General features: G+C 46.2%; 1 protein-coding gene across 2 annotated transcripts in view; it reads right to left on the bottom strand.

The window, feature by feature from the left end:
- HCN4 (hyperpolarization activated cyclic nucleotide gated potassium channel 4) overlaps positions 1-27,116 on the bottom strand; it is a 168,572-nt gene that overhangs the window by 69,253 nt on the left and 72,203 nt on the right. For both annotated transcript variants that reach the window (XM_037911597.2, XM_037911598.2), the window contains exon 3: positions 9,728-9,889. In XM_037911597.2, the coding sequence (XP_037767525.1) occupies positions 9,728-9,889 (162 nt within the window). The remainder of the gene's footprint in view (positions 1-9,727; positions 9,890-27,116) is intronic.

Raw genomic sequence — 27,116 nt, 5'->3', positions numbered from 1 at the left:
AGTGGCTTGCAGGATCTTATCTTGGGAAGGCAGAGAAGGCCTGTGGAGAAGTTACAGAGGCCAGGTATGTCCGTTCACTCGTGTGTGTGACTGGGACACACAGGTCCAGTGCAGAGTGGCCCAAGAAAGATGATCTGGGGCACATCACTGGGGAGCAGAAGCATAAGATGAGCATGGAGCAGCCGCCTCAGAGCTCAGTGCACACCAGGAGAAGTGAAAAGGGCAGTTTAGCCATGGTCTGCACATAACCCTTTGTTGTGCCCAATTTAGGTTGGTGAGGTGGCATGATGGAAACCCAGCCCCCCTACAGTGCAGTGGTTGCATTGATACCCTTCTGCCTTCATGCTTATCTGTGGCTGTCACTGCAATGACAGAGGCAAGAGAAGGGCACTACACAGTGGGGAGACAATGTCGTGTTTCACCCCAGTAGGGCAGCGCTCAGGAAATGTCTCCACTGACCTTGTCATTCTGGCTTCTCTACAGCGTCTCTCAGCCTGAAGGATCCCACATGCTCTATCAGCGGTACATCTATGAGAATCACTTATTTCCATCATGGAAAGGCAGCTGCTTTTGGGGTTGAACGCAACAGCTGTTGAACACTGCAGTGCAACTTGTTTAAACTTGCAGTGCTGCAGTTTAAAACAGGAAATGAAGGAGGCTAACAGAGGGAGTTTGCCTGGGATCTGTCCGAGAGGAGGTACGCCAAGTGCTGCATTAGGGGGGCTGTGTTGGTGAGTATATGAGTGTCTGTTGCAGGGACAGTTTGTCAGTTTGATCATGTGCTTGATTGTTTGTTTGAAAAGTGTTAATTGGGAGTGCTTTGTTCCAGGTGAGCCTTGAGTGGGTCTGACTTTTATAAAAAGCCAGTCAGCTGCAAACCAGCTGAGCAGCGAACAGCAGAGAGGCTAACACAGGGAGTTTGCCTGCGGAGAGCCTTTCATCTTGCAGGCTTCTCTGAGTAGTTACTACAACAGCTGAGGAAGCTCTTAGAAGGAAGGTAATATGGATGGTGAGCGTTCAGCGGTTGTGACCTGCACAGGATGTGCCACGTTTGTCTTTCTTCCACAGGACAGAAACAACTTTGTCTGTACAAAGTGCAAGCTGGTCTCCATATTGGAAGAGAAGGTTCAAGGTCTGGAGCAACAGGTATCGACCCTGGGTTGCATAAGAGAAACTGAAGATTTCCTGGACAAACGTCAGGATATGCTTCTACGGGCACAACGTTCTGAAGAATCAGAGCAGGCTGCGCAGCGGGGACAGAAGGACGGTGAAGAAATTTGGCAGCATGTGACCTCCAGAAGAAGAAAGGGGAGTGGCCATGTACGAGCAATGCAGATACAGGTAAGCAACCGTTTTCATGTTCTCTCCACAGGTACTAATGCAGAGAGTGGACTAGATGATATATCTGAGGGAAGGGAGCAGAAGGAGACTCCGCCAATTGGAAGGCATGAAATGCACTGTCCTAGGGAGGGGGGTTCCGCGACCACCGCTCCCAAGACAAGGAGGTGGGTGGTGGTGGTCAGGGACTCCCTCCTCAGGGGGCTGAGTCATCTATCTGCCACCCTGACCAGGAAAACCGAGAAATCTGCTGCTTACCAGGAGCTAGGATTCATGACATGACGGAGAGACTACTGAGACTCATCAAGCCCTCAGATCGCTACCCCTTCCTACTTCTCCATGTGTGCACCAATGATACTGCCAAGAATGACCTTGAGTGGATCACTGCAGACTACCTGGCTCTGGGAAGAAGAATAAAGGAGTTTGAGGCACACGTGGTGTTCTCGTCCATCCTCCCTGTGGAAGGAAAAGGCCCGGGTAGAGACCGTCGAATCGTGGAAGTCAACGAATGGCTACGCAGGTGGTGTTGGAGAGAAGGCTTTGGATTCTTTGACCATGGGATGGTGTTCCAAGAAGGAGAAATGCTAGGCAGAGAAGGCCTCCACCTAATGAAGAGAGAAAAGAGCATCTTCTCAAGCAGGCTCGCTAACCTAGTGAGGAGGGCTTTAAACTAGGTTCACCGGGGGAAGGAGACCAAAGCCCTGAGGTAAGTGGGAAAGTGGGATACCGGGAGGAAGCATGAGCAGGAGAGCATAAGAGGGGAGGGCTCCTGCCTCATACTGAGAAAGCGGGATGTTCAGTGAGTTATCTTACATTCCTACACACAAATGCAAGAAGCCTGGGAAACAAGTAGGGAGAACTGGAAGTCCTGGCATAGTCAAGGAATTATGGCGTGATTGGAATAACAGAGACTTGGTGGGATAACTCACATGACTGGAGTACTGTCATGGATGGATATAAGCTGTTCAGGATGGATATAAGCTCAGGAAGGACAGGCAGGGCAGAAAAGGTGGGGGAGTTGCACTGTATGTATGAGAGCAATATGACTGCTCAGAGCTCCAGTGTGAAACGGCAGAAACCTGAGAGTCTCTGGATTAAGTTTAGAATTGTGAGCAACAAGGGTGATGTTGTGGTGGGAGTCTGCTATAGACCACCAGAGCAGGGGGATGAGGTGGACGAGGCTTTCTTCCGGCAACTAACGGAAGTTACTATATCGCAGGCCCTGATTCTCATGGAAGACTTCAGTCACCCTGATATCTGCTGGGAGAGCAATACAGCGGTGCACAGACAATCCAAGAAGTTTTTGGAAAGTGTAGGGGACAATTTCCTGGTGCAAGTGCTGGAGGAACCAACTACGGGCAGAGCTCTTCTTGACCTGCTGCTCATAAACAGGGAAGAATTAGTAGGGGAAGCAAAAGTGGATGGGAACCTGGGAGGCAGTGACCATGAGATGGTCGAGTTCAGGATCCTGACACTGGAAAGAAAGGAGAGCAGCCGAATATGGACCCTGGACTTCAGAAAAGCAGACTTTGACTCCCTCAGGGAATGGATGGGCAGGATTCCCTGGGAGAATAACATGAGGGGGAAAGGAGTCCAGGAGAGCTGGCTGTATTTTAAAGAATCCTTATTGAGGTACAGGGACAAACCATCCCAATGTGTAGAAAGAATAGTAAATATGGCAGGCGACCAGCTTGGCTTAACAGTGAAATCCTTGCTGATCTTAAACACAAAAAAGAAGCTTACAAGAAGTGGAAGATTGGACAAATGACCAGGGAAGAGTATAAAAATATTGCTCGGGCATGCAGGAGTGAAATCAGGAAGACCAAATCACACCTGGAGTTGCAGCTAGCAAAGGATATTAAGAGTAACAAGAAGGGTTTCTTCAGGTATGTTAGCAACAAGAAGAAAGTCAAGGAAAGTGTTGCCAACAAGTTAAAGAAGTATGGGCTGGATGAATGGACTATAAGGTGGATAGAAAGCTGGCTAGATCGTTGGGCTCAATGGGCAGTGATCAATGGCTCCATGTCTAGTTGGCAGCAGATATCAAGCAGAGTGCCCCAAGGGTCGGTCCTGGGGCCAGTTTTGTTCAATATCTTCATTAACAATATGAAGGATGGCGTGGACTGCATCCTCAGCAAGTTTGCAGATGACACTCAACTGGGAGGAGTGGTAGATACACTGGAGGGTAGGGATAGGATATAGAGGTACCTAGACAAATTAGAGGATTGGGCCAAAAGAAATCTGATGAGGTTCAACAAGGACAAGTGCAGAGTCCTGCACTTAGGACGGAAGAATCCCATGCATCGCTCCAGACTAGGGACCAAATGGCTAGGCAGCAGTTCTGCAGGAAAGGACCTAGGGGTTACAGTGGACGAGAAGCTGGATATGAGTCAACAGTGTGCCCTTGTTGCCAAAAAGGCTAAGAGCATTTTGGTCTGTATAAGTAGGAGCATTGCCAGCACATCAAGGAACATGATCATTCCCCTCTATTCGACATTGGTGAGGCCTCATCTGGAGTACTTTTGTGTCCAGTTTTGGCCCCACACTACAAGAAGGATATGGAAAAATTGGAAAACGTCCAGCGTAGGGCAACAAAAATTATTAGGGGGTTGGAGCACATGACTTCTGAGGAAAAGCTGAGGGAACTGGGATTGTTTAGTCTGCAGAAGAGAAGAATGAGGGGGGATTTGATAGCTGTTTTCAACTACCTGAAGGAGGGTTCCAAAGAGGATGGCTCTAGACTGTTCTCAATGGTAGCAGATGACAGAACAAGGAGTAATGGTCTCAAGTTGCAGTGGGGGAGGTTTAGGGTGGATATTAGGAAAACCTTTTTCACTAGGAGGGTGGTGAAGCACTGGAATGCGTTACCTAGGGAGGTGGTAGAATCTCCTTCCTTAGAGGTATTTAAGGTCAGGCTTGACAAAGCCCTGTCTCAGATGATTTAGTTGGTGTTGGTCCTGCTTTGAGCAGGGGGTTGGACTAGATGACCTCCTGAGGTCCCTTCCAACCCTGATATTCTATGATGCTCTATCAAGCTGAAACTGAAGTGAGAATTTTGGAGGACAGATTTCTATCAGCCCTGTTGTAATTTCCTGAAGGGCTAAAATACCCAGGCTAACACCCTCTCTCACCAGAAGATCTGCTGGTGGTGTTGGGCCCTTCTGGTGAGGTGCTGAGCAAACTCAGTTCTCATCCAGCTCTGCAGGAGTTGTCAGTGAAAGGAGGAACTCAATGCTACATAAAAACTGGGTCTCTAATGGCCACAGGTGGTCAGGGTCTGAGATCTAGAGGAATGAGATACAGGATTGGGAGCTGAGAACTGGGAGCAGCTCTGCCAATGACTTGCTGTTTGGCCTTGGACAAACAACTTCACCTCTCCAGCAGCCCCTCAGGAAGCAGGGGATAATCTTTACCCATCTACCCTGGGACTTTAGAGGGCTAGGCAGTACTTTGTACAGTGGTAACCCAGTGCAGACCAGATCCCCCTAGCATCCTACTGACGCACAGGGTCAGAACTGGCTCAGAGGGAAGAGCGCTACCTACTGCACCGCCAACACCATTCCCTCCAGCATCTGGCTCCCCCTGGGAAGCAGCCTGTTTCACACCAGACCCTGAGTAACTTTTCAGATCTTATGGTGGTTACAGCTCAGACTGCCAGGGCTGTAGGCAAGCAAGGAGCAGCTGGCACTGGGCAGGGCTGTGTGCCAGTGACAGCGAGTGAGAGCAGCAGAAACTGGAACTTCAGCTCAGCGCCTCAGGGCGTCAATCTATCCACTGAGCACTTCAGGCACCTACAAAACCTTTCCAGACACTTATGGTTGCAATCTCTGGGATGCCCATTGGTTTATGGACCTCTCCACACTGTTAATTTAGGCCTGGTCTAGGCCCAGGGTTTTTTTACTGGCACAAATATGTCTATTGGCCTGTGCCAGGCAGGGGGTCAGGCTAGATGATCACAGTAGTCTCTTTTGCCTTAACATCTACGAATCTGTTACACTCGTGATATTTTTGTAACTGAACTAGTAATGCTGATACAAACCCCAGTGTGGACACAACTATAAGGGGATAAAAGTGCCTTATACTGATGTAGCTTATTCTCCTTCCTGAAGGGTAATAGCTATACCAGAATAACTGCGGCCACACGAGAGGGAATGTTCCAGGGTAGTTAATGTGGCAGAACTTGTGTGTGTTAAGCCCTTATACTGTGTTAAAGAAACAGTCCTGTCCTCATTAAACAAATTTTCAACCAAGCAGAACCAAGTTACACAACAGTGTGTGAACCCAGCTGAGCAGGGGGTCCATTTGAACATACGTCTGGCACTGACCTAGTTTAGTGCATTCCCTGATTCAGGGAGCTGTTGCGTGGGTGAACTCACAGGTTTTTGAAATGATTTGCCAAACTGGTTTGACTTTATCTCTAATGTAGATAGGGCTGCACAGGTCTGGTCACCCTCAATGTCCCACACTCAGGCGCTCCTGCTCAGACATAGGCCAAAATGTTTTGTGGCAATTCTTGTAATTCCGCAAAGGAAGCATTGCGTACATGGATGTTATGTGAATGCCTCCTCCTAGACTCCCCACCCCTTCCACCCGAGGTCCTACCCCACCTTGCTCCCTCCTCTCCACCCACCAAAGCCCTGAGGCCCACCGCAGCCAGAGGAGCCCTAGCCAAACTGCCCCAACCCCCGGGCCGCTGGCCAGCCCCCAAGCACCGTCCTGACCAGCCACCCTCTGGCTCAAGTCACCCTGGGTCCCCCCGGCTATAGCCAGCCGGCTGACCCCCAACTCCAGGCTACCAGCCCAAGCTAAGCCCCCACCAGCTTTGGGGGATACGGGGAGTCAGGGCGGGGCCTCGAGCACTTTGGAGAAGGCACCATGGGAACTGATGCAGTGGCTTATTGGACATTTCTGGCAGAGCAGCCAGTTGTGAGCGACTGAGCCAATCTACTATAGCAGAAGTTAGGAATGAGACATCTGGACAGCAGCCCACAGCTAGCAAACCCTTGGGGCTCACACAGGGATAGAGCTGAGTCATATGGTCATCCCAAACTTGTCCCACTTCAACTTCATAGAACCAGGGGGCTGATTTTCCTCACCCAGGGCACATTTCCCATATGTTAGGCCTAGAGCTGAAGAAAGGCAATGCGACAGGAGCATCAGCAATCGTTGCCAGAGTCAAGGAGTTTTCACAAGGCTGTTTGTATCAAAGGTGATGTGTGTTTCATTTTTCACCTAACCCTCAACCCGCTTAGCTTTTCCTTCACCCTCCACAGCTCCTGCCATCTTCTCAGCCTGCAAATAGTCCTTTCCTTCTGTCACACTGATCTCTTGAAAATATTAATAGGCTGTGATCATACCCTGCCCTCGCCTAATCTCCTTTTAAGATGATAATTTTAGCTCCATTCCTCCCTCCTCACGGGTCTCGTGCTCCAATCCTTTGCTCATCTTTGTAGTGGGTGAGACAAGTGGGAGGCAGTGTATCCTAGTGGATAGAGCACTGGACAGGGACTCAGGAGACTGGGGTTACTTTCTTGGCTCCACCACTGGCCTAGTGGGTCACTCTGGGTAAGTCACGTCACCTCCCTGTGCCACAATTTCCCCACTAAAAAAAAAAAAGGTGGGGTAAGAATATCCTTTGCAAAGTCCTTTGAGAGCGACTGTGGTGACCAAACTGCTGCATGCCCCAGGGGTACAAACTGGCATTGTTTGTACATCCTTAGCTGTACTGAACCCCAGGATAGCACTGGGAGCCCAGATTTATCACATGGGGGTCTCAGACTCACTGGTTTACCCCCCAAGTCTGTCTATCTAAGGTACTTATCTGGCCCCCATTGCCATAGTCTCTGAGAACCTCATAATTTTTAATGGGTTTCTCATCTCATCATGCCAGGCTGGCAGGGCTATCACCTCCATTGCACAGATGGGGAACGGAGGCACAGAGAGACTAAGTGACTTGCCAAGGCCACACAGCGTCTGTGGCAAAGCGGGGACTTGAACCCCAGTCTCCCCAATTGCAAGCTAGTGCCCTGACCCCTGGGCTATCCAGCTTCTCCATCCCTCCCTAACCATACTGTTTATTGCCTTTTCCTAGGTGTAGCGCTTGGCATGTGTCAGTCTGGACTGTCCCCTCCTTGCCTGCGGTGCCACTTGCTCCAGCTCCTCCAGATGACATTTGGTTTTGGCTGAATTTGCACTGTAACTTGGGCACGCCAGGCTGTGCATGGGAGCCTGGCTGTTCAAGAGTGTAGCGATGGGGTGCAAAGCTCTGGGAGTCTGGCTCAGGAGAGAACTGTCTGAAAGTCCTTCCAGGTTGCTCAGCATGTCTGCAGCTTCCACCCAGCTCCTAGTGGACAGGTATCCACGTCACAAAACCCACCGCAGAACTGGCACTAATTGACTGGGGTCAGCACTGACCAGGCAGAGAGACTCTGCTCCCCTTTCAGCTGCTGCTGCTCAGGCTAGTACCTCCCTGGGAGGGTTGAGGCACATCAGCAGAAAATCAGAGGCAGCATGATCTAGTGGCCAGGGCACTGGACTGGGAGCCAGGATGCCTGGGTTCTATTTTTGGCTCTACCACTGTCCTGCTGGGTGACCATAGGCATGTCACTTCCCCTTGCTGTGCATTCTGGTCTGTCTAGACCGTAGGCTCTTCCATCCAGGGCTGTCTCTCACTCTGTCTCTGTCCAACACCCAGCACAACAGGGCCCTCATCTCTAGTCACCACAAGAGAAATAGAAAGGGGGCAACCTGGGGGAAGATCATGCTGTACCTGTCCTGCAGATCAATAGAGCAGTCAGTCTGGCACCATTCACCAGCGGGGAGAAATAAACAAACCAACTTCCCCACAGGTGGCTTTCTGTGGCTTCTAACTCAGCCTGAGATGCGCCACCCACCCTGGCCCTTCGCAGCTCTGAAAGGAGCAGGCATGAGATGTTGGTTGCACTTTTTTAATTTCAAGTTTCTTTCTGCTTCAGTGACTGATTTTGAAGAAAAAAGTGGCTGGGGGATCCGGAGCTGCAATAAGAGCTGCAATAAGAGGAAACTTTTTAAGGTTTGTCAGTTTTGCTGCTTAATCATCTGGATGTTGTCCCTTTGAATAAGGGATCCTGAATTTTTTGGGAAATATTGAAAGGCACCATAAGCTCATCAGGCACTTACCATATGTTCCATGTCTCATCATAAACACTGCAGCCACCAGCAGAGCCCTGCCTATTGCTCTGGGAGTTGCAATACTAACTGGCACAGTTTATTTTCAGGGTGCTTTATAGTCTGTACAACACCCCCACAAGACAGGGAGGTGAGCAGTGCGATCGCACCATCTTATACACAGAGAAACTGAGGCAAGGGAGGCTGAGTGACTTGCTCAAGGCCACAGCAGGGATTGGTGTCAGGAATTAGGAGCCTCTGGTTCAAACCCAGGCCTGCCCTTATGGGGAGGCACTGGGCACGCTGCCGCCCCAGCTCAGCCCCACAGATGCACAAGAGCCTGCTCCCAGCATGGAGCAGGGTTTGTGTAATTTTTTTGAACCCTCCTCCTTGCTGTCTCCTGCCAGCAGCAGTAGCTGGGCTCCTGCCTTCTCCTGTGTGCATCCAGAGCAGGCTCTACTTAGGTTCTGCCCCTGCTGCTTTCCAGGCCTGTCAGCCCTGCCTGTTTCACCACAGAGGGCTCTGCAAGACACATTCCACCTCCCGCCAGCTCCCTCCACCTCCAGGTGATTGCTAGAGAGAGGAGGAAGATACTAGAGTGGGGGAGGCAATGGAGGGCTGCTGGATAGCTGTGGGGTGCTTAGGGTTGCCAACTGTCTAATCGCACAAACCCAAACACCCTGGCCCCACCCCCACTCACTCTATCCCCCCTCCCTCTGTTGCTCGCTCTCCCTCACCCTCATTCACTTTCACTGGGCTGGGGCAGGGGGTTAGGATGCGAGAGGGGGTGCGGGCTCTGGGTTGGGGCTGAGGAGTTCGGACCGTGGGAGGGGATTCCAGGTTGTGCTTGGGCAGGGGATTGAGGTGCAGGAGGGGGTGAGGGTTGCGGACTCCAGCTGGGCAGCACTTACCTCAGACAGCAGCACGTCCCTGAGGCTCCTAGGGAGCCTGCCTTAGCCCTGCTGTGCCGCCGACTGGACTTCTGGCCTATTAAAATCTCCCTGACTACTTTCAATTGCGACCAGGAGATTGAGGCTGATTCTGGGAGAGTCCTGGCTAATCCGGGAGGATTGGCAATCCTAGGGGATGCTGTATTGCTGAGGGGGGAAGCGTTGTGGAATAGGGAGCTGTGTGTTGGGGGGATGCTGGAGGGATGCTTGTGTGATGGGGGGCTGGAGGGAAATTGCTTCATTATTGCAGGCTTGTGGAGGGCTCTGGGGTGTCAGAAAGAGCAGGCACTTACCACCATGCGGTTGAGGGACACCCAGCAATCTTCAGGGAAGTCCTGCAGCATGGGCACCAGGAACTGAAGGCAGCCGTCCCAGTGACACAGCAGGAGCATCATTCCAATCAGGTTCACAATCCGCACCACCGCACTCGCCAGGTCATAGGTCATGTGGAATATCTGCAGGGGCCAGGAGGGAGATGATTCACACACAGCACCTCAGCCAACCAACACAACCAACAGACAGAGAGCTCCAGGCCAGGGAACCACAACAAAACAAAGGCAGTCCAAGACAAGGCTGGGTCAATTCTCCACAGGCAGATCAGTGGTTAAATACAAAATATTAGAGCAAGTCAGAAAACAGGTTAAAAAAATCACCAAATATACCCACCCCCTCCCATTCTTCATCCAAATTTCACTTCGATTTAAAATTTTCAGTCTGCTTTATAAAATAAATCACATAGCTGCTCTTCAGCATTTCACTTGTGCCTTACTTCTCTCCAGGGAGCGATCCTCCTTTGATATCCCCAGTTTGAAAATGGATTATAAGCCCCCCAGGGCAGGGTCTCTTTCTGTGTTTGTACATTGGATGCATGTGCCAGCATTCTTTCACACAGTGCACAGCAGCCTTAAACCAGCCAGAGCTCTACAGTGAAAAATTCAGCAGAACTTGTCTCCTATCCAGCTGTCTCCTCTGCCCTTGGCCTTACATGGAGGAGGGCAGGCTGATGGAGAGGAGGGGGCACAGAAGATTTGGGCTACACAGAGTTGGGCTACCATCTTCTGCTGGTATGCAGAGTCTTACTCTTCACAGGGCCATTTAGAACCAGAGGGCTCAGCAGCCCTGAATCAGGGAGTTGCATTTGGTTCTCTGCAGCCACTAATTCTCCATTACAAGGAGGGGCAACGTATTTCCCCCCATCATACTAATCATAAGCAGAATATATTCAGAAGCCCACGTATCATGTGATCAAGGTGGGGTGCAGACAGACATATGCCCCTGTCAGGGTTCCCTCCCCACTCTGAGGTACAGATGTGAGGAGCCGCATGAACGACCCCCTAAGTTTATTTCTACCAGCTTAGGTTAAAAATTCCCCAAGGCACAAATCCCTTTTGTCCTTGGACGGTATGCTGCCACCACCAAGTGATTTAAACAAACATTTAGGGAGGGCCACTTGGAGCCCTATCCCCCCCAAAATATCCCCCCAAGCCCTTACACTTCCTTTTCTGGGGAGGCTTCAGAATAATATCCTAACCATACAGCTGGTTACAAAGTGAGCACAGATCAACCCCCCCTGGGTCTTAGGACACTGAAAATCAATCAGGTTCTTAAAAGAAGAATGTTATTTAAAGAAAAGGTAAAAGAATCACCTCTGTAAAATCAGGATGGAAGATAACTTTTCAGGGTAACAAAAGATTCACAAACACAGAGGAACTCCCTCTAGGCTTAGTTCAAAGTTACAAAAAACAGGAATAAACCTCCCTCTAGCAAAGGGAAAATTCACAAGCTAAAACAAAAGATAATCTAACACGCCTTGCCTGGCTTTACTTACTATTTTTGTAATATTAGAGACTGGTTCAGGATTGGTTGGAGGAGATGGATTTCGGCCTGGCCTCTCTCAGTCCCAAGAGAGAGAACACCCAACAAAAAGCACAAACAAAGCATCCCCCTCCCCAGATTTGAAAGTATCTTCTTTCCCCATTGGTCCTTTTGGTCAGGTGCCAGCCAGGTTATTTGAGCTTCTTAACGCATTACAGATAAGGAGGAATTCTAGGCTACCCTTAGCTGTATGGTTATGACAGCCCCATAGAGTACAGCTCAGTGGGGACACTTTTCTTTATTTGCTAGGGAGAACTGGCATTCTGAAAACACTAGGGTTTGTCTCGCTAGGGACATGCAACCTAGATGAAGCTACTATAAGGTAGGTGCAAAATTGGTTGGAAAACCATTCCCAGAGAGTAGTTGTCAGTGGTTCACAGTCATGGTGGAAGGATGTAATGAGTGAGGTCCCACAGAGATCAGTTCTGGGTCCGGTTCTGTTCAATATCTTCATCAATGGTTTAGATAATGGAATAGAGAGTACACTTATAAAGTTTGCGGACGATACCAAGCTGGGAGGGGATGCAAGTGCTTTGGAGGATAGGATTAAAATTCAAAATGATCTGGACAAACTGGAGAAATGGTCTGAAGTAAATCGGATGAAATTCAATAAGGACAAATGCAAAGTACTCCATTTAGGAAGGAACAATCAATCAGTTGCCCACATACAAAATGGGAAATGACTGCCTGGAAGTCATTAGGAAGGAATACTGCTGAAAGGGATCTGGAGGTCATAGTGGCCCACAAGCTAAATATGAGTCAAGAGTGTAACGCTGTTACAAAAAAAGCAAACATCATTCTAGGATGCATTAGCAGGAGTGTTGTAAGCAAAACACAAGAAGTAATTCTTCTGCTCTACTCTGCACTGATTAGGCCTCAACTGGAGTATTGTGTCCAGTTCTGGATGCCACAATTCAGGAAGGATGTGGACAAGTTGGTTAAAGTTCAGAGAAGAGTGATAACAATAATTAAAGGTCTAGAAAACATGACCTATGGGGGAAGATAGAAAAAATTGGGTTTGTTTAGTCTGGAAAAGAGAAGACCGAGGGGTGACGTGATAACAGTTTTCAAGTATGTCAAAGGTTGTTACAAGGAGGAGGAAGAAAAATTGTTTTTCATAGAATCATAGAATCATAGAATATCAGGGTTGGAAGGGACCTCAGGAGGTCATCTAGTCCAACCCCCTGCTCAAAGCAGGACCAATCCCCAATCAAATCATCCCAGCCAGGGCTTTGTCAAGCCTGACCTTAAAAACTTCCAAGGAAGGAGATTCTACCACCTCCCTAGGTAAAAGATTCAGCTATTGTCTACATCATTTTACACCATAGAATATCAGGATTGGAAGGGACCTCAGGAGGTCATTTAGTCCAACCCCCTGCTCAAAGCAGGACCAATCTCCCATTTTTGTCCCAGATCCCTAAATAGCCCCCTCAAGGATTGAACTCACAACCCTGGGTTTAGCAGACCAATGCTCAAACCACTGAGCTATCCCTCCCCCAACCTCTTAACCTCTGAGGATAGGACAAGAAGCAATGGGCTTAAATTGCAGCAAGGGAGGTTTAGCTTGGACATTGGGAAAAACTCCCTGTCAGGGCACTCCCTCAGGGAATGGATGGGCAGGATCCCCGGGCAGAATAACATGAGGGGGAAAGGAGTCCAGAAGAGCTGGCTGTATTTTAAAGAATCCTTATTGAGGTCACAGGAACAAACCATCCTGATGTGTAGAAAGAATAGTAAACATGGCAGGCAACCAGCTTGGCTTAACAGTGAAATCCTTGCTGATCTTAAACACAAAAAAGAAGCTTACAGGAAGTGGAAACTTGGACAAACGACCAGGGAGGAGTAGAAAATATTGCTCAGGCATGCAGGGGTGAAATCAGGAAGGCCAAATCACACCTGGAGTTGCAGCTAGCAAAGGATGTTAGGAGTAACAAGAAAGGTTTCTTCAGGTATGTTGGCAACAAGAAGAAAGTCAAGGAAAGTGTGGGCCCCTTACTGAATGAGGGAGGCAACCTGGTGATAGAGGATGTGGAAAAAGCTAATGTACTCAATGCTTTTTTTGCCTCTGTCTTCACGAACAAGGTCAGCTTCCAGACTACTGCACTGGGCAGCACTGTATGGGGAGGAGGTGACCAGCCCTCTGTGGAGAAGGAAGTGGTTCAGGACTATTTAGAAAAGCTGGACCAGCACAAGTCCATGGGGCCGGATGCACTGCATCCGAGGGTGCTAAAGGAGTTGGTGGATGTGATTGCAGAGCCATTGGCCATTATCTTTGAAAACTCATGGCGATCGGGGGAGGTCCCGGACGACTGGAAAAAGGCTAATGTAGTGCCCATATTTTAAAAAGGGAAGGGGGAGGATCCGGGGAACTACAGGCCAGTCAGCCTTACCTCAGTCCCTGGAAAAGTCATGGAGTAGATCCTCAAGGAATCAATTCTGAAGCACTTCGAGGAGAGGAAAGTGATCAGGAAAAGTCAGCATGGATTCACCACGGGCAAGTCATACCTGACGAACCTAATTGCCTTCTATGACGAGATAAAGGCTCGGTGGATGAAGGGAAAGCAGTGGACATGTTATTCCTTGACTTTAGCAAAGCTTTTGATACGGTCTCCCACAGGATTCTTGCCAGCAAATTAAAGAAGTATGGGCTGGATGAATGGACTATAAGGTGGATAGAAAGCTGGCTAGATTGTCGGGCTCAATGGGTAGTGATCAACGGCTTGCTGTCTAGTTGGCAGCCGGTATCAAGCGGAGTGCCCCAAGGGTTGGTCCTGGGGCCGGTTTTGTTCAAGATGTTCATTAATGATCTGGAGGATGGCGTGGACTGCACCCTCACAAAGTTAGCAGATGACCCTAAACTGGGAGGAGTGGTAGATATGCTGGAGGGTAGGGATAGGATACAGAGGGACCTAGACAAATTGGAGGATTGGGCCAAAAGAAATCTGATGAGGTTCAACAAGGACAAGTGCAGAGTCCTGCACTTAGGACGGAAGAATCCCATGCACCTCTACAGACTAGGGATCAAATGGCTAGGTAGCAGTTCTACAGAAAAGGACCTGGGGATTACAGTGGATGAGAAGCTGGATATGAGTCAACAGTGTGCCCTTGTTGCCAAGAAGGCTAACAGCATTTTGGGCTGTATAAGTAGGGGCATTGCCAGCAGATCAAGGGACATGATCATTCCCCTCTATTCGACATTGGTGAGGCCTCATCTGGAGTACTATGTCCAGTTTTGGACCCCAGACTACAAGAAGAATATGGAAAAATTGGAAAACATCCAGCAGAGGGCAACAAAAATGATTAGGGAGCTGGAACACATGACTTCTGAGGAGAGGCTGAGGGAACTGGTATTGTTTAGTCTGCAGAAGAGAAGAATGAGGGGGGATTTGATAGCTGCTTTCAACTACCTGAAAGGGGGTTCCAAAGAGGACGGCTCTAGACTGTTCTCAGTGGTACCAGATGACAGAACAAGGAGTAATGGTCTCAAGTTGCAGTGGGGGAGGTTAGATGTTAGGAAAACTTTTTCACTAGGAGAGTGGTGAAGCACTGGAATGGGTTACCTAGGGAGGTGGTGGAATCTCCTCCTTTTAAGGTCAGGCTTGACAAAGCCCTGGCTGGGATGATTTAGTTGGGGATTGGTCCTGCTTTGAGCAGGGGGTTGGACTAGGTGACCTCCTGAGGTCCCATCCAACCCTAATATTCTATGATTCTATGAATAGCTCCGCCCTACCTTACAGGACTATTGTGAGAATAAATTAAAGACTGTAAGGCGCTCAGTGACTGCGGCGATGTGGCCAGGTAATTAGGGAAGAAGAAAGGCAGACAGTTTGGTTAACTGTTTCTCAACCCCATTGTTTACCCAGCTTCCTCTGCTTCTCGGGTGCAGCAGGAAACAGAGCCAAAAATAGCGTGAGAGGCCACCAAACAGCATTTCCACGCAAGATGGACCCAGAATCCCGAGTGAAAGGCTGCCTTAGGAAATCCAGCTCTGTTTGTATGGCTCAGCAGGTTAGTATGACTGCTGAGCAAATCCTTCAGAAAGAATCATTTGACTGGTTTCATCCCTTCTTCTGTCACAGAAATGATCTCCCCAAGTCCAGAGTATTCAAATGACAACCAAGAGCTATGCTGGTGCTTGGGGCAATGATCTGTGAAAGGGACCGCAAGTAGATATTTGTCAATGGAGGGTTTTAGTAAGCTAATGACATTTCCTCTCCTATGAATCTGCACTCTCACATTTCATCAGAGTTCTAGCAATAATTCCATCCCTAGGAGCCCTGCCCATGGGGACAGTGGCAGGAACTGCCTTTTTTCTTTAACATAGAAAGATAGAAAATCAAAAGCCTGCAGAAATGGATGTCTCAGGGGATTGTTAAAGGGATACGAAGCTTTTCACCCCCTAGCTAAGGATTTGGCCCTATTCCAGCTAGGGATGCAAAGCTTTCACCATCTGATGTGCGTCAGCAGCCTGTGTGAACGGAGTTGTGAGCTTCAGCCTAGTTCTTAGTGGACAGGAATCCCCATGACAAGCAGCTGCCTTTGCTCTTGGCACGAACTGACCCCCTTGGCTGGCAGACCCAGGAATGGGAGCCAAGAGTTGAATGGGCCATATAGAGTGAATTGCCATCCCCAGGGCTGATTCCTTCCAGGCCAAGGGGAGGGCACATGGGTGAGCCAACATAACCACTCCCTGGGCTGTTGCCACTTTCTGGACAGACAGCCCCTGTCTCCAGGGCAGTCCGTTCAGTAACTTTCCCCCCTTGAAATAAATTCACTTTCAGACATTAAGAACAAATAAGAAACCCTCACTCTGAGAAGTAGCCACAGGGGATGTGGTGGATGCCCTTGGTCTGAGCAGATAACGCTGCTGTAATTTTGTCCCATGTCATGGGGAATACGGGTTCCAAACACTCATCAGAGAGCTCCTAAGCTGGCCTCTCACCGAGCGCTCTGCGTTGCTGCCCTGGAGCACATCCTGCCCTCCCCCCTGCTTGTGCATGAGAGATGGGGAAGGAGTGTCTGAAAGTCCATCGCACTGGGACATGAGCTGTGATTGGTACTGGCCTGGCTTTTGTCATTAAGGTAGGGAAGCCTGGAGTGCTAGTGACCAGTCCTGCGCTAGGTTCTATCGGGATTCCTGGGCTCCCTTGGAATTGGTCACACACTCGGTCTTTCATCTGCTTGCCATTTGAGTAATTGGGGTTTGGCAGAGGGGATGGCAGCCTGTACTCAACCTCCGAACCTCTGTTTCGGGAGAGAGGCAAGCGGGAGGTGGTGACACTGGCTGACAGTGCTGAGGGCTTCACCTCAGAAACCAGGCCAACTGTCCACAAATGGCTGTGACTTGTGAATCCCTGTTATGAAGTCTGCTCTACACCCCCAGCCAAGAGAACAGTGAAGCTTCCTGGCAGGCCAGCAGCAGGCGGGACTGTGAACACCGCAGCTGGACGGAATCCTTTCCCAGTAAAGCAACCTCTAGTTGTGGATGTGCCTTAGAACCCCTGATTATCCATCAGGCTCCTAGTGGTACACATTTGAAATCCTGTCAGCACTGACCAACTCTGTAGAATACATCTCCACTAGCTCTACACCCCTGTAGGACACCGCTGGGCTGGGCGAAGCCTCAGACGGCCACTAAAGTCAGAGGGCAAAGTAGACTTGAAGGTGACTTAACAGGCCCAGCCCCGACTGTGGAATCTAGGCCTTGGCTCCATCACACTGTTTTAACTAAAGGTGTAGTTTTTTAAAGTTGGTGCATATCTGAGTGTGGATACTCCAACTGATTTATCAATTGTCAGTGGAATTTTTGGTAAAGTATCTATAATTTCATTTCCTTGAGAATGGTGTTGGCTAAGTAGTTTAAGTGTACAACATTAATTTATGGTACAAATCCAAAAATATCCCTTTAGAAGAAAACACTTAAGGGTACAAGAAATCAAGACAACAAAAATAATTTAAAAAACCCACCTTATGGGACAGTGTTACGGTTGTGCTGTGATTAAATGTGCATTTGATTATTTCTGAAAATAGCATGTTTGTTGATTACGTGGAGAATGTGAGATTTAGGACACTCTTAACTATTCGTTCCTTTATTTGGGTTTTGCAAATGAAGCATTAGGAAAATTTTGTGATTTTTTTTTTCATGTAGCAAACTTAGCTGGTTTTCTAAACAAAGCTTTTTGTTTCTGGGTATATGAGAGTTGAGTGAATGAGGAAAAAAGGTTTCCATAGAGTATTTGCTTGAATTTAAAATTCACTGGACCACTTGTCTGTTGCCCTGCACCTTGCGTAGTCATTTAGACTAATGCAGAGTGAACGTAAAATGCTACCATTTTGATTTGATAGCATTTCACTCTTCCTGTACACTGGTATAAATGACTATGCAAGATGCAGGACAAAAGAGAATCAGATCCAGTATGCTTTGCTCATGCTCCATCCACTTTTGGAGTAACAGAGTTTTACACACACAACACCTGAATACTCATTCCTGGTGTATTTTAAACTTACACGTGCACAAATTTGCACCAAAATTTAAATTCAAAATGATCTGGACAAACTGGAGAAATGGTCTGAAGTAAATAGGATGAAATTCAATAAGGACAAATGCAAAGTACTCCATTTAGAACGGAGCAATCAATCAGTTGCCCACATACAAAATGGGAAATGACTGCCAAGGAAGGAATACTGCGGAAAGGGACCTGGGGGTCATAGTGGACCATAAGCTAAATATAAGTCAACAGTGTAACACATGATAACACTTTTCAAGTACGTGTTGAAAGAGGAGGGAGAAAATTGTTCTTCTTAACCTCTGAGGATATGACAAAAAGCAATGGGCTCAAATTGAAGCAAGGGCGGTTTAGGTTGGACATTAGGAAAAACTTCATAACTTCATAACATAAGTGTGGTTAAGCACTGGAATAAATTGCCTGGGGAGGTTGTAGAATTTCCATCATTGGAGATTTTTAAGAGCAGGTTAGACAAATACCTGTCAGGGATGGTCTAGATAATACTTAGTCCTGTCATGAGTGCAGGGGACTGGATTAGATGACCACTCGAGATCTCTTCCAGTCCTATGATTCTATGAAAAGTGGTGCATTTTAGATGGTATCAAACGTAGCAGGTGGACAAGGACCCTAAGACCCTCACCAGATCTCAAGTACTGATACAATTAAATAGACCACAAATGTCCAAGCCGTTATTTTGTATGATTAGTACAAGAGAAATTTACCTTTAAAAACTCCCCACCCCCCATCCCCCGAATAGCCCAGTTCTTTTAGGAAAGATGCCATAGGCAAGTCCTGTATTACATAGACAGCAAAAAAAAATAGTTTTTAAGAAACTGATGAAAAATGCTCCCTCTCTCCTTAAACTGATTCTTCTCTCCAAGAGATTCAAAGCATCAGTAGCTTTGCTGAGCCTTCTGCCTGATTACAAAAATAATGATCATCCATTCAGGAAATAATAATGATACCATCTGGCCAATCACAGCTAACTAATAGTTCATTTTTGTTCATATGTATTAAGTGTTGAATACTAGCAGTAAATTGGTTGTGAGCAAACTAAAGATAGAAATAAAACTAGAGGAAAAAGTTAATAAGAACATAAGAATGGCCATAGTGGTTCAGACCAAAGGTCATCTAGCCCAGTATCCTGTCTTCCGACAGTGGCCAGTGCCAGGTGCCCCAGAGGGAATGAACAGAACAGGCAATCATCAAGTGATCCATCCCCTGTTGCCCATTCCCAGCTTCTGGCAAACAGAGGCTAGGGACACCATCCCTGACCATCCTGGCTAATAACCATTGATGGACCTGTCCTGCATAAATTTATCTAGTTCTTTTTTGAACCCTGTTATAGTCTTGGCCTTCACAACATCCTCTGGCAAGGAGTTCCACAGGTTGACTGTGCATTGTGTGAAAAAATACTTCCTTTTGTTTGTTTTAAACCAGCTGCCTACTAATTTCATTTGCTGAGCCTTAGTTCTTGTGTTAGGAGAAGGAGTAAATAACACTTCCTTATTTACTTTCTCCACACCCGTCATGATTTTATAGACCTCAATCATATCCCCCCTTAGGCATCTCTTTTCCAAGCTGAAAAATCCTAGTCTTATTAATCTCTCCTCATACGGAAGTAGTTCCATACCCCTAATCATTTTTATTGCACTTTTCTGAACCTTTTCCAATTCCAATATATCTCTTTTTTGAGATGGGGCAACCACATCTGCACACAGTATTCAAGATGTGGGCATACCATGGATTTATATAGAGGAAATATGATATTTTCTTTCTTATTATCTATCCCTTTCTTAATGATTCCCAATATTCTGTTTGCTTTTTTGACTGCCATTGCACATTGAGTGGATGTTTTCAGAGAACTATCCACAATGACTCCAAGATCTTTTTCTTGAGTGGTAACAGCTAATTTAGACCCCATCATTTTATATGTATAGTTGGGATTATGTTTTCAATATGCATTACTTTGCATTTATCAAGATTGAATTTCATCTGCCATTTTGTTGCCTAGTCACCCAGTTTTGTGAGATCCTTTTGTGGCTCTTCTCAGTCTGCCTGGGAATTAACTATCTTGAGAAATTTTGTATTATCTGCAAATTTGCCACCTCACTGTTTACCCTTTTTTCAAGATCATTTATGAATATGTTGAATAGGACTAGTCTTTGTACAGACCCTTGGGGGACACCATTATTTACCCCTCTCCATTCTGAAAACTGACCATTTATTCCTACCCTTTGTTTCCTATCTTTTAACCAGTTACCAATCCATGAGAGGATCTTTCCTCTTATTGCATGACAGCTTACTTTGCTTAAGAGCCTTTGGTGAGGGACCTTGTCAAAGGCTTTCCTAAAATATTAATACACTATATCTACTGGATCCCCCTTGTCTACATGCTTGTTGACCCCCTCAAAGAATTCCAGTAGATTGGTGAGGCATGATTTCCCTTTACAAAAACCATGTTGTCTCTTCCCAAACAAATTATGTTCATCTATGTGTCTGACAATTTTGTTCTTTGCCGTTTCAGTGAGTTTTCCCAGTACTGAAGTCAAGTTTACCAGCCTGTAATTTCCGGGATCACCTCTGGAGCCCTTTTTAAAAATTGGCATCACATTAGCTGTCCTCCAGTCATTTGGTACAGTAGCTGATTTAAATGATACATTACAGACTACAGTTAGTAGTTCTGAAATTTCACACTTGAGTTCCTTCAGAACTCTTGGGTGAATACCATGTGGTCCTGGTGACTTATTACTGTTTAGTTTATCAATTTATCAGGTAAGTTAATCTGCCCAAGAACATTCCAGAAGCAGAGAAAGAGGCTAAAATCTTTGAGTGAACCATTCACTGGGAAATATTTGCTTGGCTCTAACATATACACTTGGATCCCTCCCCCACTTCTGGGAAGGAACACAAGAGTAACACTGCACAGATTTCACACAGGCTCCCTACTGGTGGAGGAGCAGCAGAATATCCTGTCACCAACATTACATCTGACAGCAGCCTCAATTCCTCTTAGATGTCTTCCATCCAAACACTGACTAAGCTTGACCCTGCTTAGCTTGCAAGATCTGACTAGAAAAGACCACAAGATATGTCTACACTGCAGCTGGTGGTGCAATTGCAGCAAGTGTAGACATACCTGAGCTAGCCTTGATCTAGCTCACAGGACTATCAATAGCAGTGAAGCCATGGCAGCACAGACTGCAGCACAGACCAGCCACCTGAGTAAGAACCCAGGGTCCCAGACAGGCTTACACAGCCCATGCTGCTGCGGCTTCACTCCTGTTGGTATTTGCATTAGCTAGTTAATGCTAGCTGGGGTGCACCTACTCATGCTTCAATCACACCTCTGAGTATAATGTCTAAGCTGTTATTGCCCCACACCAACATTCATGGTAATGCAACTGCTTAGGGATCATTATTTTTCTCACTTAGGGCTTGTTGTTGTCGGAGGACAGAGCCTGCTCTTGCCTGCAAAGAAAACACCTTCCTTCCTTTTCTCCAAACTTAACGAACATCCCACACAACACTAACAATGACATGCCCTGGCTGCTATTTGACAACAGGATGTGCCAGTGGAAGAGGGAGAAGATCAAACAAGCACCTCCCCAGGCTTGGCGATTTTATCAGATGGCTTTCCCTGCAGGAAGGTACAAACTCTCCAGGAATATACAATACTTTATGGACACCAAAACAGTGACAAGTAACAAGCACACCTAAGCCACCTGCAGCCAAACCCCTTGGCCAGCTAACACATACTATGTGATGGACAAGGCATAAGAACCAGGGTGACTAGGATAGATTGAAAAATAATTCACCCCTCAGTGCACTGAGGAACCAGCGCGCATACTCTCTGAAACTCTAATACATTTTATTTTAGCAGCATCGTACAAAAGCTCTCAGTTGCTTTTTCTGCATATCTTATCCCACCGTTGCTGACCACCAAATATCCATCAACCTCTCTCATTTACATCCTGCTAAGATTGCTCATTTCCCCCCAGTGAGGTTGCAATTCAAGATGTGCAAAACCAGACACATTTTACCCCAAACCATGTGTCATTTTGGCCAATTACCAACCCTCAAGATTGCACAAAATGGCTATTTTTGCCACTAACACACACAAGTTCTGAATTTCAAAGGCACCTATTACTCACAACGGACCCATTTTCATTGATCAGGGGCTAATTTGAAGTGGAAAAAATGTGCAAGAATGGGTGAAGGGGTTATTTTCAAGGCTATAACAGTGTGAAGAATTATGTTGTACGTGGAGGGGTTTTGCTTTGCACAGTGAATGTTCTGTAACACTCTGTTGGCCAGCATAATTTAACTGCATGGCAGCAAGAGAGATTTATACTAACCTCCAGAGGGAGTTTAATTCTTCATAGACAGCTGGCTTCCAGCAGGACTGATCATGCTAATGGAGCTTCTTCTCCAGTCGGGAGGTGGGAGTGGGTGGGCAGGAGACAGGACAAAAGCCACCAGGAAACCCAACTAAAAATAAAAAACATTTTCTTCTCTTCTCACGCAGAGACTCGTGTCTGCTGCAAAATGTTTACAGCAGGAAAAGGTGAAGTAGCAGGACTAATTAGCACCAAAAAAGCTAGTGCAAATGGCAGATGTTTATAGACATATATATATATATAAAACCCCAAAGATCCTGCTTGCGCCATGTGTTTGTGCCTCTTAGAGTTCAGGTTGTCAAGGAAACTGCCTCCCTTCCCATGCAACCATTCAGACTAGATTTTAATCATCATCATTTTAAGAACTTTTCTTACCACGACAAACATGACACAGACAACTCCAGTGACTGGCTTGCCCTTCAATTGCTTTGTCCAAATACCTCTAGGAAGAAGATTCCGGAGTGGATCCTGCTCCCACCAAACTCAAATGTGAGACTCCTGGGACCATTAAGAGGAGTAAGGAGCAGGTCCTAGGTTCCTTGTGATGGAGAGGAAGAGGCAATGGTTGAAATCTCAGAGAAGGTGTCTGATAAAAGCAACAATAAGGTTGGTGCTAAATTTTTTAGAAGTGCCTAAGAGACTTAGGAGCCTATGTGATTTAGACACTTAGATGCCTAAGTCTTTTGTTGACTTTCAGTGAGGATTTGGCTCTGAAGTGCCTATGGGTCACACTTTCAAAGGGATTTAGGCACCTAAAGATGGAGATGAGACCTAGTGGGACTCTCAAATGTGCCTAAGCAGGTTAGGTGTCTAACTCTCATTAGCTGCATCTTTAGGTGCCTAAATCCCTTTAAAAATCTGGCCCTAAGACATTTTTGAAAATGGGAATTAGCTACTTTGGGAAATTTTACTCTGAGTCTAGAAAACTAACACAAAAAGAATCAAAAGTGAGTAATGTCAATCACCTGCAATTAAAAATGAGCACATCCACTCAGCACTGTGTCAAAAGCCTTACTAAAGTCTAGATTTATCACATCTACTGCTTCCCCCCACCCACTATATCAGTACACCTGCCAAACAAGGAAATTAGATTGGTTTGGCATGATTTGTGATTGACAAATTTGGGCACCCAACTCCCACTGAAATGAAAATTGGACCCTAACCTCCCTAAGACACTCTGAAAATCTAGCCTTAGGTTTTGCTAAAACACTAGTTACAAAACTCAGCATATAAATTGGAATGTTTTGGTGGCATTTTAAATTCCAGGAGGCTGGTTTTTTGGGTTTTTGGTTTTTGGAGATGGGCCCGAATCTGAACAAAACAAAATTCTGGAATGTTTGCACCTCAGATGTCGATCTGAATTTTGCACCATGACTCTATCTTTCACTTAAACCATTCCCTGCAGCGCTGGAAGCCCGAGCACAACGGCTGCTGCTGGTGAAGGAGAATCAGGAAGTGAAACTGACCAGTTTAGCTTCTTTGTGGCCAAACTAACTGCAAGAATTAAACTAACAGCAGAAAGGTGAAAATGAAGGAAAACGGACTTTAATTTTTTTTTCAGTTTTAATATTCTACAAGGAGAACAATTTGTACAGAAGGACATTTTGAGTATAATTTAATCAATGTCCTCTATTAAAACAGTTCAAGACCTAGCAAGGAATAGATGACTGAACGATGCACATTTCTCATCATTTATTAATATATGGGGCCTCGGGCAAGTCATAATGACTCTGCACCTCATTCACCACATCTGTAAAATGGGAGTAATAATACTTTCCTCTCAGTAGTGTTGCAAGGGTTAATGAATATTTATACACTATGTGGACTAGGCAAAGTGCTATGTAAGTGCCAAGTTCTGTTATTCTATATCATTCCTCTTACATCAACATAAGACACAATTGGTTGAAATGATCATTAAAAACAGAATTATAAAACACTTTCAATAGGTCACTGATCATGGTCTGAAAAGGACTCACTAGCATAACTTTGGCAAAGAAAACACTGCCTCTCTAACCTATTAGAATGCTTTGAGCAGGTCACGGATGCAGGAGAACCAGATGACATCATTAACTTGGAGTTTCAGAAAGCCTTTGACAAAGTCTATCCCAAGGCTTGGGAAGCTTGGTCACCCTGGGATGAGAGGTAAAGTTCTGTCATGGATTAGCAAGTGGCCAACAGACAGCAAAGAGGAGAGATGAGTGGTCAGTTTTCACCAACAGCAAAGATTAACAGCTCCAAGGTTCTGTACCAGGACCAGTGCTTAATATAGTTATCTGTGAAATGGAAAAGGGGTTGAGCAGCAAAATGAGAACATTTGTAGATGACATAAAATTATTTAGATTAGTCAAGACTGGAGAAAACTTAAAGAAACTTCCGAGGGGCTTCACAGGGGGTCTGAACAAAGCCTATTGAAATAAATGGAATGAGCCCCATTGATTTCAATGGGCTTTTCATCGGACACAAAGCTTGGCAACACAATGGTAAATAAAACTCAAGGGTGGTAAATGCAAAGTAATGCACGTAGGAAGGAATCATTTGAGCTATCCATACACATTACTGGCTTCTAAGTTAACAACACAGGTAAAAGGAACTGGGCATTGCTGTGGAGAGTGCATTGAAAACCTCTGCTCATTGTGGTCAAAAAAGCAAACAAAATGTTAAGGTGGGGAAGTGTTGTGCCATGACATAAGTCTGTGATCAGTCCCCTCATCCTGGAACACCACATTCACTCCTAGCCACCCTGCTTCCAAATTGATATAATAGACATAGGTTTCGAGGTAAGAGATGAAAATGATTAGTTCAGGAAAGACTTTCACAGGGGGAGTGTGAAAATTATGGGAATGTTTTGTCCGGAGAGGAGGTGACCAAGGGGACATGACAGAGGTATATAAAACAACAACTAGCACTGAAGGTAAATCAGAACACTTCACCTACCTTCTATCTTATAATACAAAGGAACACTGAATGACATTCAAGGATGCCAAATTTAAAAACTGATCAGAGGGGACACAGTTTTTTCCACCTAATGCACATTTAACCTGTGATATTCAATGCCACCAGGTATCACTGATGTTAAGAGCTTGTCAAGATTCAAAAAAAGGACTGGGTGACAAGGACATCCACAGTTATATTAGAAAGTGGGTTTTTTTTTAATGCCCTTCCCTTCTCAGGGTATAAGTCAACCTCTGACTGATGGGATTTAGGAAGAAACTTTCCCTGTGGGCACTTTGGGGTTTGTTACACCCCCTTCTGAAGCACAGCTACTGACCTCGACTGGTAACTGAATACTGGACAAGATGAACCACTGGCCTGATCAGTAATGGCCATTCCTATGCTCCTAATTACACTAGTGAAAGAACCTGATCCTGATATTGAATTGCTGACAGCTCAGTATCTAAACAGAAACCTAAAATCAGATCACCAAAGCAACAAAATCAGATCCATAGAAGACACTCTTCAAATAAAAACTAAAACCAACAGCTCAAAGTCCAGATCAGGTTCCAAAAAGCCACAACTCTTTACCTCTCTTTCAGTCACACTTTAATTTGCCAGCCTTAGGTAAGGATTCAGTATAGATTTAAAACAATCTGTGAATGTCACATACCAGGGGATTAATACATCTAGTGGGGTCCAATGTAACTCAGTGCTAGACTCAGAGGTCCTGTGCAAGAGCTGTAAACTTAGAGAATTAAATAACTCATGTAGTACATTCTTGATCAATGAGTGTATTTATCACATCTTCCATTTAAATAAGCAAGTGAAGAATCATAGAATCATAGACTTTAAGGTCAGAAGGGACCATTATGATCATCTAGTCTGACCTCCTGCACAACGCAGGCCACAGAATCTTACCCACCAACTCCTGTAACAAACCCCTAACTTATGTCTGAGCTATTGAAGTCCTCAAATCATGGTTTAAAGACTTCAAGGTGCAGAGAATCCTCCAGCCAGTGACCCATGCCCCACACTGCAGAGGAAGGCGAAAAACCCCTAGGGCCTCTGCCAATCTGCCCTGGAGGAAAATTCCTTCCTGACCCCAAATATGGCAATCAGCTAAACCCTGAGCACGTAGGCAAGACTAACCAGCCAGACACCCAGGAAAGAATTCTCTGTAATAACTCAGATCCCACCCCATCACAGGCCATTGGGCATATCTACCCCTAATAGTCTAAGATCAATTAATTGCCAAAATTAGGCTATCCCATCATATCATCTCCTTCATAAACTTATCGAGCTTAGTCCTGAAGCCAGATATGTCTTTTGCCCCTACTGCTTCCCTTGGAAGGCTATTCCAGAACTTCACTCCTCTGATGGTTAGAAACCTTCGTCTAATTTCAAGAACATGCACATTACTCCTGCATTAAGCACTATGCAAATATCTAGAGAGAGCGTATGGAAGGGATGTCACCTAAAATAAGACAATCCCAAAGGTGAAAAGCCCATGCACCTGTTCATCCCCAAACACCCATATTTGCATTTGCAAATCTGCATTTCCCTGTGGAGATCAGAGCACTGCATTCCTCCCTGCGTGGATTTAACCAGGTTTAGGAGGGTTTAAGTGCATCCTTTGCTCCTACTTCTCCCCCTATTAGAATTTGCTCCAAAGTCCTCATTATTACAGCCCTTTTTAGGAAATCCCTTAACAAATGACATCTCCCCTGAAGCTGATATTTACCCTGTGTCTGAAGGGGCAGACTCTGTATTGTACTTCCTAGAGGCACAACACAAATGGCATATGTCACCCTAAGCCACCTTTGCACTGCCTGGATTCTAGGCCGCTGCATGCGTTGTATTGGTGTCAGTTAGAGTAGCCCAGGGGCTGCTCTAACATATGACAGCCTCCTCATGGCTGCCTATGGATGGCACGACAACCTAGCATCCTCATAGTACACAACAGGCCG

The sequence above is a fragment of the Chelonia mydas genome, chromosome 10, assembly GCF_015237465.2.
Source record: "Chelonia mydas isolate rCheMyd1 chromosome 10, rCheMyd1.pri.v2, whole genome shotgun sequence".
Lineage (NCBI taxonomy): Eukaryota > Metazoa > Chordata > Testudines > Cheloniidae > Chelonia > Chelonia mydas.
Note: the sequence above shows the minus strand (reverse complement) of the source record. Positions and strands in the feature narration are given on the sequence as shown.